Source organism: Marmota monax, unplaced genomic scaffold, assembly GCF_021218885.2.
Source record: "Marmota monax isolate L192 unplaced genomic scaffold, Marmota_monax_Labrador192_F-V1.1 WCK01_AAM20220418_F8-fsc00001, whole genome shotgun sequence".
NCBI lineage: Eukaryota > Metazoa > Chordata > Mammalia > Rodentia > Sciuridae > Marmota > Marmota monax.
Genome location: NW_026693777.1, coordinates 50,635,739 through 50,650,488, shown reverse-complemented (window position 1 = coordinate 50,650,488; position 14,750 = coordinate 50,635,739). Strand labels below are relative to the sequence as shown.

The 14,750-nt window shown below is 37.1% G+C and overlaps 1 protein-coding gene across 4 annotated transcripts in view; it reads right to left on the bottom strand.

Moving 5' to 3' along the window:
* Positions 1–14,750, bottom strand: part of Galk2 (galactokinase 2) — a 147,713-nt gene that overhangs the window by 45,208 nt on the left and 87,755 nt on the right. For 3 of the 4 annotated variants that reach the window (XM_046461197.1, XM_046461196.1, XM_046461199.2), the window contains 3 exons: positions 11,963–12,061; positions 10,358–10,510; positions 98–308 (listed from right to left, as the gene is read on the bottom strand). In XM_046461197.1, coding sequence (XP_046317153.1) covers positions 98–308; positions 10,358–10,510; positions 11,963–12,061 — 463 coding nt within the window. The remainder of the gene's footprint in view (positions 1–97; positions 309–10,357; positions 10,511–11,962; positions 12,062–14,750) is intronic. The other variant, XM_046461198.2, reaches the window with a different exon arrangement.

Here is a 14,750-nt window from a genome sequence, read left to right as displayed (position 1 = left end):
TATGCTTTAAAATTAGCTCAATCCTTAGGGAAGTTTGAAAACCTTCCAGATATAAGTGGGGGAATAATCCATGCCCTCCTTTCTCCAGCAGACTCACCATCTTGAGTGTTCGGACTCAGGATTTGTGTTCTGAGTTCCTCCAGGCTAATTCCCAGACACTTGCAGATCTCCTCAGGGCTGTAGGGTTCAGAATGAAGGGCATCCTCTGTGACCAACAGCATTTCTTCCAAACTAATCCCTAGTTCTGTCTGCACCTCTTCCAGTCGCAGGACTTTGTCCCATTGCAAGCTTTTGTACTTAGCCAGGAGCTGCAAGTTCAAACCAAGACATCAGTCAATATTCATTCCAGGATTGATATATACTATTCTAATTAGTTAGAATCAATTTTCAGCTGTTTAGGGTTTTGTTGTTGTTGTTTGTTTTCTACTCAACCTATTGAAATTTCCCACCATTGCTTGGAAGTGCATACTGAGATCAGATGTTTGCAATTAAACATGACTATATGATACTCACAGGCTAGTTAGATACCTGTAATGAAACATATATATACACATACATATGCATATGTGTACACACGCACAACTAATCCCCTACTGATTTTTTTTTCTTAGTCTATCACCACTTTTCCCCAGGGCTATTTATTTGAATAACTTCATTATTTTATCCCTATTCAGTTCATCTCTACTACATCTCTATATATAAAGTCTAGAGAAAACTGATCAACTCTCATGTGACCTGGGTCCTGAGATGAAAACTGTATGCCTGATTTCAATAGAGCACTTCCTGTTTACTACATGCCTCTATGAAAATGCCTAATGAGTTTAAGTGTCTGGGCGTTTAGAGTCAAGTCCCAGATTTTAAATGAAAACCTCATTGGTGACCTTATGAAAAATCCTTTCATTAGGTCGCTGGTAGTAGTAGAGCTGTATGTTTCTCCACCCTCAAGAAAAAGAGCCTGGCTTTCAGTTGTGTCCTGAGGCAGACCCACAAACTGATGGAGAATACAAACTGATGGTAGAATACAAACCAAGTCTTTCTAACCAGATCCACTTATGGGAATGCCAGTCCAAAATATATTATTTCTCTCATTTTCCCCAAACCACTGACATTCCTTCAGAGCAGGTGGCAATGAAAAACAATGAAGATTTCTCTCCCTAAATAAATCATTGCCTGGGTGTGAGGACAGCAGGTGCAAAAAAGAAGCAAGCAAGAGAAGGGGAAATTAGTCTTCAAGGAAATGTGCATCTGATTTGCTCTTCTATTTTGTTAATGATTTGATTTTCTTTCTTTTAGAGAGGAAGCAGGATTTACCAAAAGACTATTGTAGTTTGGTTAGGGCCACTCATTTCTAAAGAATGTTAATAACAGAAGTTCTTACATTTATTAATCATCTTTTTTAAAACCCTGGCTCATACATTTGAAAAGAGTTAATGATTTTAAGGCAGAACTGGGAAAAGAGACAATAGAACTATGTTTTTTTATTCAATTATTTCACAGAACATGGTGCCACTTTTAAAGCAAAGACATAAGCTAAGACCTTTCTTCTGCCCTTATTTGCTTAGCACATTTAATTAGTGTTTATTGGCAGTGATGGGTTGATAGCTCTACCAAATGACCACTCATTCATTCATTGAACTCATTCATTCATGTTCTATATGCCAATGTATTCCAAAAATATTTATAAAGTCAAACAAAATACAAAATAAATATACATTTATTTTATGTGGAAAAAGAGCAGAAGTCAATGATCTTATACAATAATGTTTTCTGTGAAATGTATCCAGAATCCAACCAAGATAAGCAATGAAGCTAACAAACATAGTTTGCTTCAAATGTGTTTTTTGCTTCTTAAAATCTTCAACAAACTTAGAAGATAGGTATTATTACACTGAGAGATGAAAGTAATTTGTCCAAAGTCACCTAACTAGTAAATAACAGAGTTAGAAATTGAACTTAAGACCTATAGCTCTTTCTTGCTTCCCCCAGGCCACATTCTTAATGAGGTACAGATGATATCTATGTTGTGTTACTCCTATTAGTTCAAAGCACTGCCTAAGTCTTAGAAAGGCGTTTCTAAGTATAAACTAAGGTTTTTGCTAGAACTGAACATTCCAATTATTTAAAAACACTTTGATAAATGGATTTCTTTGAAAATAAAGAAAAAGGAAAAACATCAGAGAATATCTCCTTATAATAAAAGAGGGCACTTCTTTTTTTAAAGAGAGAGAGAGAGAGAGAGAGAGAGAGAGAGAGAGAATTTTTTGTTTTAATATTTATTTTTAGTTTTCAGTGGACACAATATCTTTGTTTGTATGTGGTGCTGAGGATCGAACCCAGCGCCGCATGCGTGCCAGGCAAGCACGCTACCACTTGAGCCACATCCCCAGTCCCGAAAAGAGGGCACTTTCTAAGAACTTTTCAGTCACAAGTTCCCATCCTAATTCTCACTTAACTAGTCACATTACCCCATACATTTGATTTAAAAAAAAAAAAAAAAAAAACTGGTCCAGCGATGTACAGGAAAAAAGCCTGTGAGGGATGCCTGAAGCCCATGATTCAGTTTTCACAGGATCCCCCTATATCCTTTTCCCTAAAGACAAGAGAACTAATATGCAGAAGTTCACATTCACTCCAGCAATATCTCAGTTTTCTGTTAGCCCAATTGTCCACTTGGCCCTCAGCTGAAGGGTCTGCACAGCCAACTTGGTGTGTATTTCAATTAAGGATGAAATATACCACATGTCCTCAACAACAGCTGCACAGCCCATCATCTGTCGAATTGCACTACACTGGAAGAGTAAAATAGGAAAGCCGCTTAAGCCTGTTGAAATTTGGCTCAGGAAGCAGAGAGATGACTTGCAGATGAGGGAAGTGGGTGGGTAAGATTGCTGTTGCTCAAAGACAGAATTTCATGAGGGAATTCATCACTTAAGGTCCTGCTGACTGGCCTACTTCACATTTGTGGGGCAGGGCTACAGGTCATTTCGTCACAAGTTCCTCACTCAGTAGCAGGGTGGGGAAATAAGAAAAAGCAGTTCTTTGTCAACATTCACCATTTTCTTTTTTCCACAGCAAACCCATTAGGTGTTTACATCAGATACTACTTCTGGGAGGTTCCTAGCTCTGTCCCATGATCCATGGACATGAAAACAAGCAACACGTGGTTTGTTGGGTCAAGGAAAGCAGCACTGATATACAGTGATAGGATAATGTCTAAGGCAGCTTTGTCTCAGAAGCAGGACCTCAGACAAGAATGGGGGGCAAGAAGTTGTGGGGAAGGTGATCCTAAAGAGCACTAATAGAGAAGTGGAAAGTGAGACAGGAAAAGGAGTCAAACATGAAGAGCACTGATATTGACAGATGAGAGTAAGTCTGTGGGGCCCTCTGAGAACTGCATGTATAAACCTCAGCTATAACTTACACAAAGGGGAAGAGAACTGGGATATTTACCACTAACTCCTACTTATGACTGGTTAAAGATGCTCTCAAGGGAATGATATTCCAAGTCATCTCAGATTCAAAGTAAAGTACTAAATACTCTCCTACAACCAGAAAAAGTTCTCAGTCCAAAAACGGCCCCATTAAGCAGAGTTCAAAGAATCTACGTCTATTCAAACTATCTCATTGTATTAACCTGTCAAAGGAAAAAGTACCAAGTTTTCTCCTCACCAGGTCAGCAAAAAGAAAAGCTACCTCTAAAAACCGCAATTCATTCAACAAGCTACGTTCCATACAACATAAATACTTATGATAAAAATTTTAAATAATACCTAAAAGTTCAAAGTACAAAAAGAAAAATAAAATCATTCATAATCACCCCCAATGAATTAACCATCAACTGGGTTTTTTTGTTTGTTTGTTTTTTCTTTTTTTGGTGCCAGGGATTGAACCCATAGGTGCTTAACCACTAAGCCACATCTCCAGCCTTTCTAAAGTTCTATTTTGAGACAGGATCTCAATAAGTTACTTAGTGCCTCGATAAATTGCTGAGGCTGGCTTTGAACTCGCAATGCTCCTGAATCAGCCTCCCAAGCTGCTGGATTACAGTCATGCTCCAAAGCACCCAGCTTAACTGCCATTTTGATAACCATCCTATCTTACTTTTCTTTCTGCATGCCTACACATATAGTCTGACATAAATGGAATCATACATAGCTGCTTTTATTGGGGATACTCTAAAAAAATCTTTCCCCTCAACCTTCTTCCAACTACACAGAGCCCTTCTCCAGTATTCCACACCACATAGTGACCTCTGTTCATGTACCATCCATAACTACCATGAACACATTCACCATATTGACCTTCCCAATTCTTAGTCATCCCCATTGTCATGTTTTCCATATTAGTTTGCAGGCCACAGAATAATTCTAGTTGTGCCAATGGTCCTACTACAATCCTCTCCACACCCTCCCTCAACACAAGCTCTCTTCTCTAAGGCAAACTTCAGTATTGTGCTCAGGATCCCATTTATGCTTAATTCCTAAGGGAAACAATGGAAAGAACAGAGGCTAAGACAGACTTGGACTCCTCCATTCACTTCAAAGATGTCACCACACTACTTGGCCTGAAATTCCAAGTATGTAAAATGAAGCATTCACAAGCAATTGTGAAGATTAAATAGTTATTAAAACAAAGTAACACCTTCCTTGGTCTAGAAGAGGCACTCTGGGAGGATCAAATTTTCTTTCCTCTGTACATTCTTCTGACTTTTAGCCAATTCTCTCTCATTTGACTCCTTCTTCTATGCCTTCAAACATATATGAATGTTTCCTACTTTAAAATTCCTTATTCTTTATCTTTCCATTGCTTTCCAACAACTATAACAGTGGCTATCCTCACCACTTCCAGGCCTTCCCTAGCCATTCTAACCGTTGAATATGGTCTCCCAAAGACTTCCTAATCTCCAAAACCACTTGCAAATCCATTGGTTTTTTTCTCAGACCCCTTAATATTTGTTTGTTTGTTTGTTTATTTATTTAAATCTCATGTGGGTGTGTGTGTGTCTGTGTGTGTTTGTGTGTGTGTATACGTGTTTGTGTGTTTGTGTGTGTGTGTGGTACTGGGGATTGAACCCAGGGCCTCATGTGTCTAGGCAAGCCACCAAGATACTTCCCCATCCCTTTTGAAACTTTATTTTGAGACAGGTCTCACTAAGTGAGAACCTGCAAATATCCCACCTCAGTCTCCTAAATAGCTGGGATTATATGCATGTACTATCAGTCCTGGAATTCTCTTAATTTTTAATTAATCCATAATCTTAGACCTTTCTTGGTACCCACTTTCAAATTCCCTTTGCATTGGCTTTCATAGCATTGAATTTTCCTGGTTTCCCTCTTGCCTCAAATGTATATATCATTTCCTTCCAGCACTCATCTTTTTTTTTCTTTTCTTATTTAATTGAAGCCATCTCCCAAGCTTATTCTGATCTTCTGAACTTCTCTTGCTATATTTTTCCCCCAGCAAACTGAATTTAGCTATTGGTTTCAACTAACTACTACCTTAAAACAACTACATCTGAAGGCTATATCGGTGACCAACAGACACATTCAAAGCTAAAATTACCAAATACTTATAAGAAAATTCCATGGGGGAATTCCAGTCACCTTCCATCCTACCTTTGTCAAACCTCACAGCAGCAACACCATACGTTTTACTCATCATTTCAGCTTGAAGCTGCAGCCCTTATGAACTCAATGCTTTTCCTTCATTTGTGCACATCTGCATGCAATGAGTGTTTACTGAGTACCTGGCACTTCCCTGGCCCCAGGCAGACAGACTGCAATGACTGAGGCACACATGTCTTTAGACCACAGGGAGTTCACAGCTACCAGAAGAGATAGAATGTTAAATAAACATTACACAGTGAAGAACTTAATCCAATTGTGATAAACTGCTCTAACTGAAAAATATAAGATGTGCTTAGAGTATATACAAAAGCACTGAATCTAGTGAGGGTAGGGAAGATGTCCTAGAAAACTTTTCAAAGTTATTGCATACATGTCAAAAGGAAAACAGAAACACAATCAGGAGGACTTGGATGCAACCCTTTACAAGGTCCAGGGATAGCTTCTCTCATCTCTCTTTCTTTGTATCCTACCCAATACTCTTTAAGACACACTTCTCTTCATCAAGTCAAAAGTTTCTGCTGTTGGAATAATATTTCTCAAATCCCCTGCTAACAACATTAATTAATTAATGTCTCCCTACTATTTCCAGGACTAAGTCTGGGTAATCCTTAATACAGCACTGAAGGGCCTGCCAAGGCCTGTTTCCACTGAACATATTACCAGTTCCCCAGTATGTCCCCCCACTGCCATACAGCTTGGACTCACCATTCTCTGAAAACTCCATGCTAGAGTCTTGGCAGTATGCTCTATTGAATCAACAGAATGGAGGAAATTGTCTACATTCTTGGGTATTTGGTTTTTCCCTGCTCAAATTCAAGGAAACTGCCAAAGACCTAAGAATATTATGCCAACTCCTCCTCACATTCTATCAGACAAAGAATAAGTTCCATATTGACCACTAAGTGGAAAGAGCTGAAAAACTGGGTGAGTGATGGTCCCTGACCAGAAAGGCCCTCAAAAGAATCACTGGAAATATTCCCTGAAGTGTCAAAGGACCACATGAAACTCTCTCCTTCATTGCTCCACACATTGCCACAAAGAGTTGAGGATATGCAAAAAGCAACAGTATAATTTTTCTTCCCTACTTGACTTCCCATAATACTTATTATTGCCATCACAATTTTATCCCTCGATGTAACTAAAGGATACTCTCTTTTATAGACATAATATATTTCTGGAAAAGTTTAAGCCACTAAATACATGAAAAATATGAAGGATTTTGTGCCCATTAAACATTCCTACCACTTTGTTAATTTAAGAACATAAAAATGTGCCTCACTTAAAAGTATCATTTACGCAAGTAATAATTATAAATCTCTACTGAGTTTTCTTTGAAATGTTTTTAATTTTAGTTCAAATGCTCTATAAGATTATGACTTTTAATGAATCTAAATCAATTAGTTTTTGAAAGCTAGTGGAGAGAGGCAGAGACAGAGAGACAGAGACAGAGAAAGGAAACAAGAATAAAAAACTCAATATTAAAGTAAAACAAATAAAAATCACCTCTATTGGTTTAGTGTACTTCCTTGTGCTAACTAAATATGAAAGACACTCAATTTCAAAAAAGGATTTAAGGAAGATAGGAGAAGAAGAAAAATAAACATTATTCATTACATCTTTGCCCTGTGGAGCTCTATCTAAAAGTATCCTAACTAGCCATTCTCCACTGACATATTATTGTCTGCAAACACAAAAGTTTGTCCTGATTGAGATAAGCCTCTTTACCTTTTAACATGAGTTTATTTTCTTATTTGATAAGACTTATTTCAAAGAAAAATTAATTCTACTCACCTACTACCAAAATGGAAGAATGAAAACATAAACCATGTTGTAAGGAAAATATGCTTAACAGAATCTCAGTCTACATTACTAAGCAAAAACATATTCCTAACATCAACATCTCTGGATACAGCACTTATCAGGAATTTTATCTTCATTTCCCTATTATACAGAACCTTGGATTCTAATGATCTGCAGCAACCTGATATAGAAAATTGTCTCCATTATGATGAAGTCTCCCACTTTTCCTCCATATTTTGAAAGAGAGGAAATATTATGTATTTTAAACAATGTGTCTTATCTACATCATTTGGGGAAAATATGTGGCCAAAATTCAAATTCAGATGTCAATTTCACTGACCAAAGTACCTCTAAAATGAATATGGAGCTATGTGTTAAACTCAGAGGATATCCTCCAGAATAGGAGGTTGTGGAGTGGATTAAGATCTTCAGTTACTACTGTTTCTGAGTGTTTCTTTTTCAGAAACACTTTTAGTTAACTTTTAAGAGACATTCCCCCCATACCACAATTTTATTCCTCATTTTCTTCTTGCTTCTTTGGACCAGAGTAGTGACAATATGAACCTTTTCAAATGTCACCTGTGGCTCTAGTAGAGGATATACAATTTCGTGATAGAACTTTCAAAATAATATTGTGTATGTCTGAGGTCTTCTTAGGAAGACAACACTTACTCATCAACCTCAAGATAAAAAGTCAACAAGAGTAAACCTCAAACAAATAAGACTAATTTCTTCCATCTCCCTAAAGAGGAAGAATGTCCTAAGGGAGTAAAAGTTCATTGAACCCTTGATATTGAAAAACTTATTGTACTCCTTTTGTGTATAGGAACTGATCAGATGTTCAATGTTAAAACATTTTTCTACATAGGTTTTATAAATTATCTTAATAAATTTCAAATATAAAACATTTAAATCTTGATCTATTTAGAAAGAAGGTATAAACCCTAAAACAAAAAAACACTTTTATTTTTCTGGCTTATCATATCTCTCCTCTCCTTAGCTTCACAACCTCATGATGCAGGAGTAAGAAGACAAGTGCTTAGTCAGTCACAAGGGATAACTGCACCTACATCTCCACAGGATCTAGGTCAGTGCTGGGCACACAAAAGGCACTTGTAAAAGAAAAATTGTGAAATGTAGGGAAATAAATGGGACAGAGAAGGTAAAACAAGAAGCAGTCATTCATTTACTCAAGAAATGTTTATCCTGCACCTATTTCAGCCTAAACACTAGGGATATAAGAGTTAACAATATGGACATAGCCTCAACTTTCAGGCAAAATCAAATCTGAAAAAGGAGACAGACATTTAAAAAATAATTGTGATAAGTACCATACCCGACAGATGCAAAATATAAAGAAATCCTAAGGAAGTCAAGGAAGGTTTCTTTCAAGGACATTTAAATGAGACTTCAGAGAGGAGTGTCCTGGACATGTGCAAAGTTCCGGAATTGAGAATGAACTTCATGGCTGGAATGTAATGAAAGTAGGAGATACAAGAAGATGAAGAAGATGATGTGCACAGGCTTCAGGTATTTAGCTCTCCAGCTGGCAATAGGACTTTTTACCTTATTCCAAAGAAATGGGAAGCTTCTGAAAGATGGTAAGCAAGGAAATTGCCAGATAAGATTTAATTTTCTAAACCATCATTACAACTGTTTAATTTAAAGAATGATAAGGAGAGAGACAGCATGGATTTAATGAACAGTGAGAAGTCTATGCCATAATTAAAGAATGATGATAGGACAAATGACAGAAGAAAAGGTTTGTGAGAGTAAGATGGAGTTCAGTTTAAACATTCTCAGTTTAAGAGGTCTATGATTTATTCGAGTAGAAATATACAATAAGATGTTGAATATACAAGTTTGGAGCTCACACAAAAAAAGCCTGTATTGAAGATAATCACTGGGATTTCACCAGCATAGAGATGGAAGTTGAAACTCTGAAAGGGCATGAGATTATCTGGAGGAAAGACCAAAAGAAACAAGAAGATTAAGCAAAGGCCTTGAAGAACTCTTCATGTACAGAGAAGCATGAAGATGTGACAGCAGGAAGCCAAAGCCTGTGTGACCATATCTGTTTATAACAGAAAACAAAATAAGATCACTTTTGGAACTAGTCAGGCTGGGGTAGGGGATGAGAGTTTAAGAAGGTATAAACCCTAAAACAGAAAAACACTTTTATTTTTCTGGCTTATCATATCTCTCCTCTCCCTAGCTTCACAACCTCATGATGCAGGAGTAAGAAGACAAGTGCTTAGTCAGTCACAAGGAATAACTGCACCTACATCTCCACAGGATCTAGGTCAGTGCTGGGCTGACTCTTCCTTCTAGACACAGGGAGTTTGTACCAAGTCTGTATTTTTAGAGTGTCCAGTATAGAAAAAGATACAAAATTGTTACTACAGACAGATAGAACCTGGTGAAGGTTGATGATCATTAGGGGATATCCATCAGCTCAGAAGGAAAGAGATCAAAGGAAGAGTAGAGCATACCTTCTGACCCATGATCCATTCTTTAACCTCCAGCCTCAGGTTTTTCCAACTTTCTATTCACCTTATGTGCTACTCTGGATTCTCCATAACATTTAATTCCCGTGTCCCTTTAAAGAGGACTAGATTACTTACTATCTGATCATATACTAACCATTGCCTATTGGCTATCCCTCTAACTTTAAATCCCTACTTTATTCTCTACTCTCTCTAATACTATGTCCTGAATTATTATTATCTTATTATTATCTTCATGCTGCTAGGTGTACAACAGCTATTGGTTTATCCATTTCCTCAGTTTTGAGTCCAGTTGGTCTGTACCCCAAACCCTTCAATTAGAATGTTGCCCTAAAACGTGTGAAAAGATACCAACTATGACAGAATAAGCAGAAAAAGAAATAAAAGCCTACTAAGAGTTTCACTAGTTTTCCATGTTCTTACCTTTGCAGCAAGTCGACACTCCATCACCCTGACATTGAAGTGAGAAGTTGCTGCCTTATTCATTTCCACACAACTATTTGCAATCACAAATACTGCTCCACTTGGGAGTTTCACATCAGTTGCCCTCAGAGGACTAAATTCTATCAACTTGGCCTATTAGAAGAAAAATGACAAGTGAGATATAATTGATTGGGATTCAGAAAATGCTTAAACATTTATGTATTTATCCTAACAAAGTCTTCTCTCAAAATGCATTCATTCATTTAAAGAGCATTTATTGACATCCAGTCACTGTACCAGGCCCTGGAGATAAAACAGTGAACAAGACAGATAGTATCCCTCCCCTCATAGAGCCTACAATCTAGTAGCAAAGATAGTCAAGAAGACAAATACATTTCCAAGTTACAAGTGTGACAGTGGTAGCAAAGCACAGGATACTATACAGACACTTAGTTAAAGCACCTAATCAGATACAGCCTAGTGTAACTCCTTCAAAAAAGGAAAATATAAATTGAAAACTAAAAGATGAGCAAGAGAAGGGCAGAAAGAAATTTCTATCCTCAAATGGGACGTCAAGAAGAAAAAGTTTATGCAAGTCCAGAGGCAACAAACAATGTTGGGTGTTAATAGAGTTTTAAATATTGAAACTTGGCTGAAATTTAGAGTTTGAGGAGTGAGAAGTGGTGTGAAGTTACAATGGAGGAGTAAAGTAAGGGTCAGATGGTGAAGCACTTTGCCAAAGTCCAAAGAACTTGGACTCTGTTAAGACTCTATACCTAATCTACATTAACTTCCATACTGTTGCCATCATGTCTGCTTGTCAGCTCTCATCCAAAACACCCAGAGTATTTTTTTAGTATTAAGCCAAATTTCCTCATGCCTCATGTCTTTGGCTTAAGAAAATCAACAACAAATATTCTTAACAAGAAGGAATCCAGGTGTTCCTGGAAGATAGCCAAGCCTGTAGGAATATGATGAAAAACTAAGAAAATATCTTAAAGAAATGTCTGCTTCTATTTTGGAAATGGGCAGTTTATGGGTAACAACCAAAACCTCTGTCTTGCCTAAAGGAGTTGATGGGCAGGGGGAAGTAGTATCCAGCTAAGGAATTCATTCTTGGCTTACTGTCAACATTCTTTTTCCCACCACTGAAACCCCAAAAATGTTGACAGAGAAAAATGATTCCAAAGAGTAAATTATAAAAAGAGGAGTTGTAAATACATGTGGTAAGAGAACTAATTTGGGTTTAAAGCCAACATGAGATTATGCAAATGCCATGAGATAAAGTGACTTAGGACAGGAGCAGGAAAGGAGATCTCAATAAGTAGGAGTTGAAAAATCTCATCTTAATAATGAAGACATGGCAGGGGGGAACAAATCACAAGTAAAAAATTGACTTGAGATATGATTCTGGAGGAGAGGTAGAGACTATCTACATGCAACAGAGTAAATTAACCAGTGATATAAAGCATTTGGGAAAGAACATTTTATAACATAGTCTAATAGAAAAAGTTGCTCATAAGCAAGCATGCTGGGAAGCTCAAGGCCTTCCTCTCCTATGAATTTTCCCCTGTTGATATTTCCAAATAGCTCAATGCTACCTACAGTTCCTTCTTCTGCAAGAAATGATATGGACTGGTCCATGCCTCCTCCTTCAGTGCCAATATAACGCTCACTCTTGGCACAGATTTCTGCAAGTTCCACCTGGAAAAGTAAAAGAACTATAAGTCTAGTCAGATCCCTTTCTCATTCATTTCTTATTCCAGACCATTCTGAAACACTAACACTGCAGTGCTTGCCTGCTGGCTTGCCAACATTTTAATGCTCATACTTCTCAGTCTGGTCTTTAATGACTTAACCCTTGCTCATTTCTCCAGCTCACTCTCCTGCCACTATTCCGCATAACCCTAAGCTCCAGCTACCAAAAATATGGAACAAATGCTGTTCTTCCTTACCACCAGGCTCTTACACCTCTCCGTGTCTTTACAAGCGTGATTTTTTTTTTGTCCTCCTCATTCAATCCTCCTCTATCCCCTTAATCAACTACTCAAACATCATCTCTCTCTGGAACTGACACCACCACCCACATTTACACATACCACATAACCCTTCCTCTTCATTCCATATTTATAACTCTATCAACATTTTTTGAACCACTCTTTAAATGTGGGTTTACATGACTCTATCTACTAGGCTATGAGAGCCCATGCAACACCTACTCCAGAGTGTTCTTGATTGGATTACAGTATTTATTGTTGTTCTTTAATTGTGTCACATTTCTATTACATCTGCTTTCCACAGAAAATTCTGAGTCTTGTGAAAGACAGATAAAGTACCTTTTGTATCACCTAATTCACACAATGCCAAGTATGTAGTAAATACTCAGTAAACACCTGCTACTTTAATTTTCTGAGAATAGCTATCCAAACACCATCTGACAGATTCTGCAAGTATCATATTCCTTGTTTGTCATGCGGATTCATTAACTCTGTCTTGTGACATGAAGTAAACTTGGAATTTTGACGTAAGGGGCATTGCACATGGCCTGCTGACCCACAGAGCCAGTGACCTACCCACAAGGGGCACATTCAAAATAACCTAAATATCAAAACTTAGATTTAAAATGTAGAGAAAACATATCCAGATTAAGCAGCGCATGCAGCATTCAGTGAGAACTGGATACCCACCTAACTATAACTCTGAGCCAGTATGAAAAGTCACCTCCTGCTGGGCATGGTACATGCCTGTAATCCCAGCAACTTCGAAGGCTAATATAGGAGGATTGCAAGTTCAAGGCCAACCTCAGCAACTTAGCAAGGCCCTAAGCAATTTAGGGAAACCCTGTCTCAAAATAAAAAAGTAAAAAGGGTTCAGTGATAAGTGCTCCTAGATTCAATCCCTGGTGCAAAAAAAAAAAAAAAAAGTAACCTTTTCCTCAACAGTAATAATAGCCCTAGTTACCGAGTGCCCGGTATATGTCAAGTATGCTAAAAACTTCCTTTAAACCTCCAAACAACACTCTGCTTATCACCATTACACAGATGAGGACAGTTTAGAGACATATAATAGACAAAGAGGAACCAGATCTGAACTTCATCTGTGTGACTCTAACCCCTGTATTCTTTTCACACTGAACTTCAATTACTTTCCCCCAAAATGAATTAATATAACCCATTTTTCCACTATCTCAAAGGGATATGAAACAACAAATGAGATTCACCAAAATTTAAATATTCTCCCTCTTAAGAAGAAAGAAATTAGAGAATTGAGAAGTTTATATCTATTAATTACTTTTTAAAAAAAATCTCTCAATGTATAAAAATAATTATATGCTTTAATAGAAATAAGATGTTGATTTCTCAAAACTATCTATTGGGGCAGAATTCAGAGGGAGATCAGGGGATATCCCTGCACCTACTGTTTAACTCTCTGCTGAATTCTTTTTTTTATTATTATTATTTTAGTTATAGATGGACACAATAGCTTTATTTTATTTGTTTTTATTTTTATGTGGTGCCAGGGATTGAACCCAGTGCCTTACGCATGCTAGGCAAGCACTCTACTACTGAGCCACAATGCAGGACCCTCTTCTGCTGAATTCTAAGAAATCAATCCCACAACTGGACAGACAATATCCAACAGGTATAAATGAGGAGAACACAAAGAAAATTAAGAAAAAGAAGTTAAAAGATGAAAGATAGGATGACCCCAATTATAGCCTCCCAGAATGTGTACAGAATTTAGATGTAAAACCAGTGTCAGAAGTCTCCCAATCCCAGTTTATGCCCTAACTTTCCTGTTTACTGTTACGAACTTAGATAGATTGCTCCACTTTTTTGAGTTTCCATTTCTTTGTATATTTTCTACCAATAACAATAATATTAATTATAATAAGACTTACTGAGCACTTAATATATGATAGGTACTATTTCATGTGTTTGCCTGAATTATTTACTTCTCATACAGCCATATAAAATGGGTATCCATTTTATAGATACGGAAAATAGGTAGGTTTATTAGCTGAGACTAGGCTAGGAATTACTAAAGCTAAAATTCAAACTCAAATTATCTAACTCCAGCACTCATACTCTTAATCATTATGCTATACTACCTGCTATTTGTAATATGGAGAAAAATATCACCTCACCAGCCATGGAATTATTGTAATAATCCAAAGAATTAAATAAAACAACTTTAAATAAGAGTAACTCACAGTGCTCTGAATCACTATTCAATTGTTAACTTTGTTAATTTTACAAATGAATAAGAAATCATTTGATTTAGGCAAGAAAGTAGCTAAATCTCAAGCAAATGTAAAGACATTATAACTAGAGTGGAATAGAAGTCCACTTTTTAAGTGTTTAGGACAAAATAGAATTTAAAAGATTCTGGA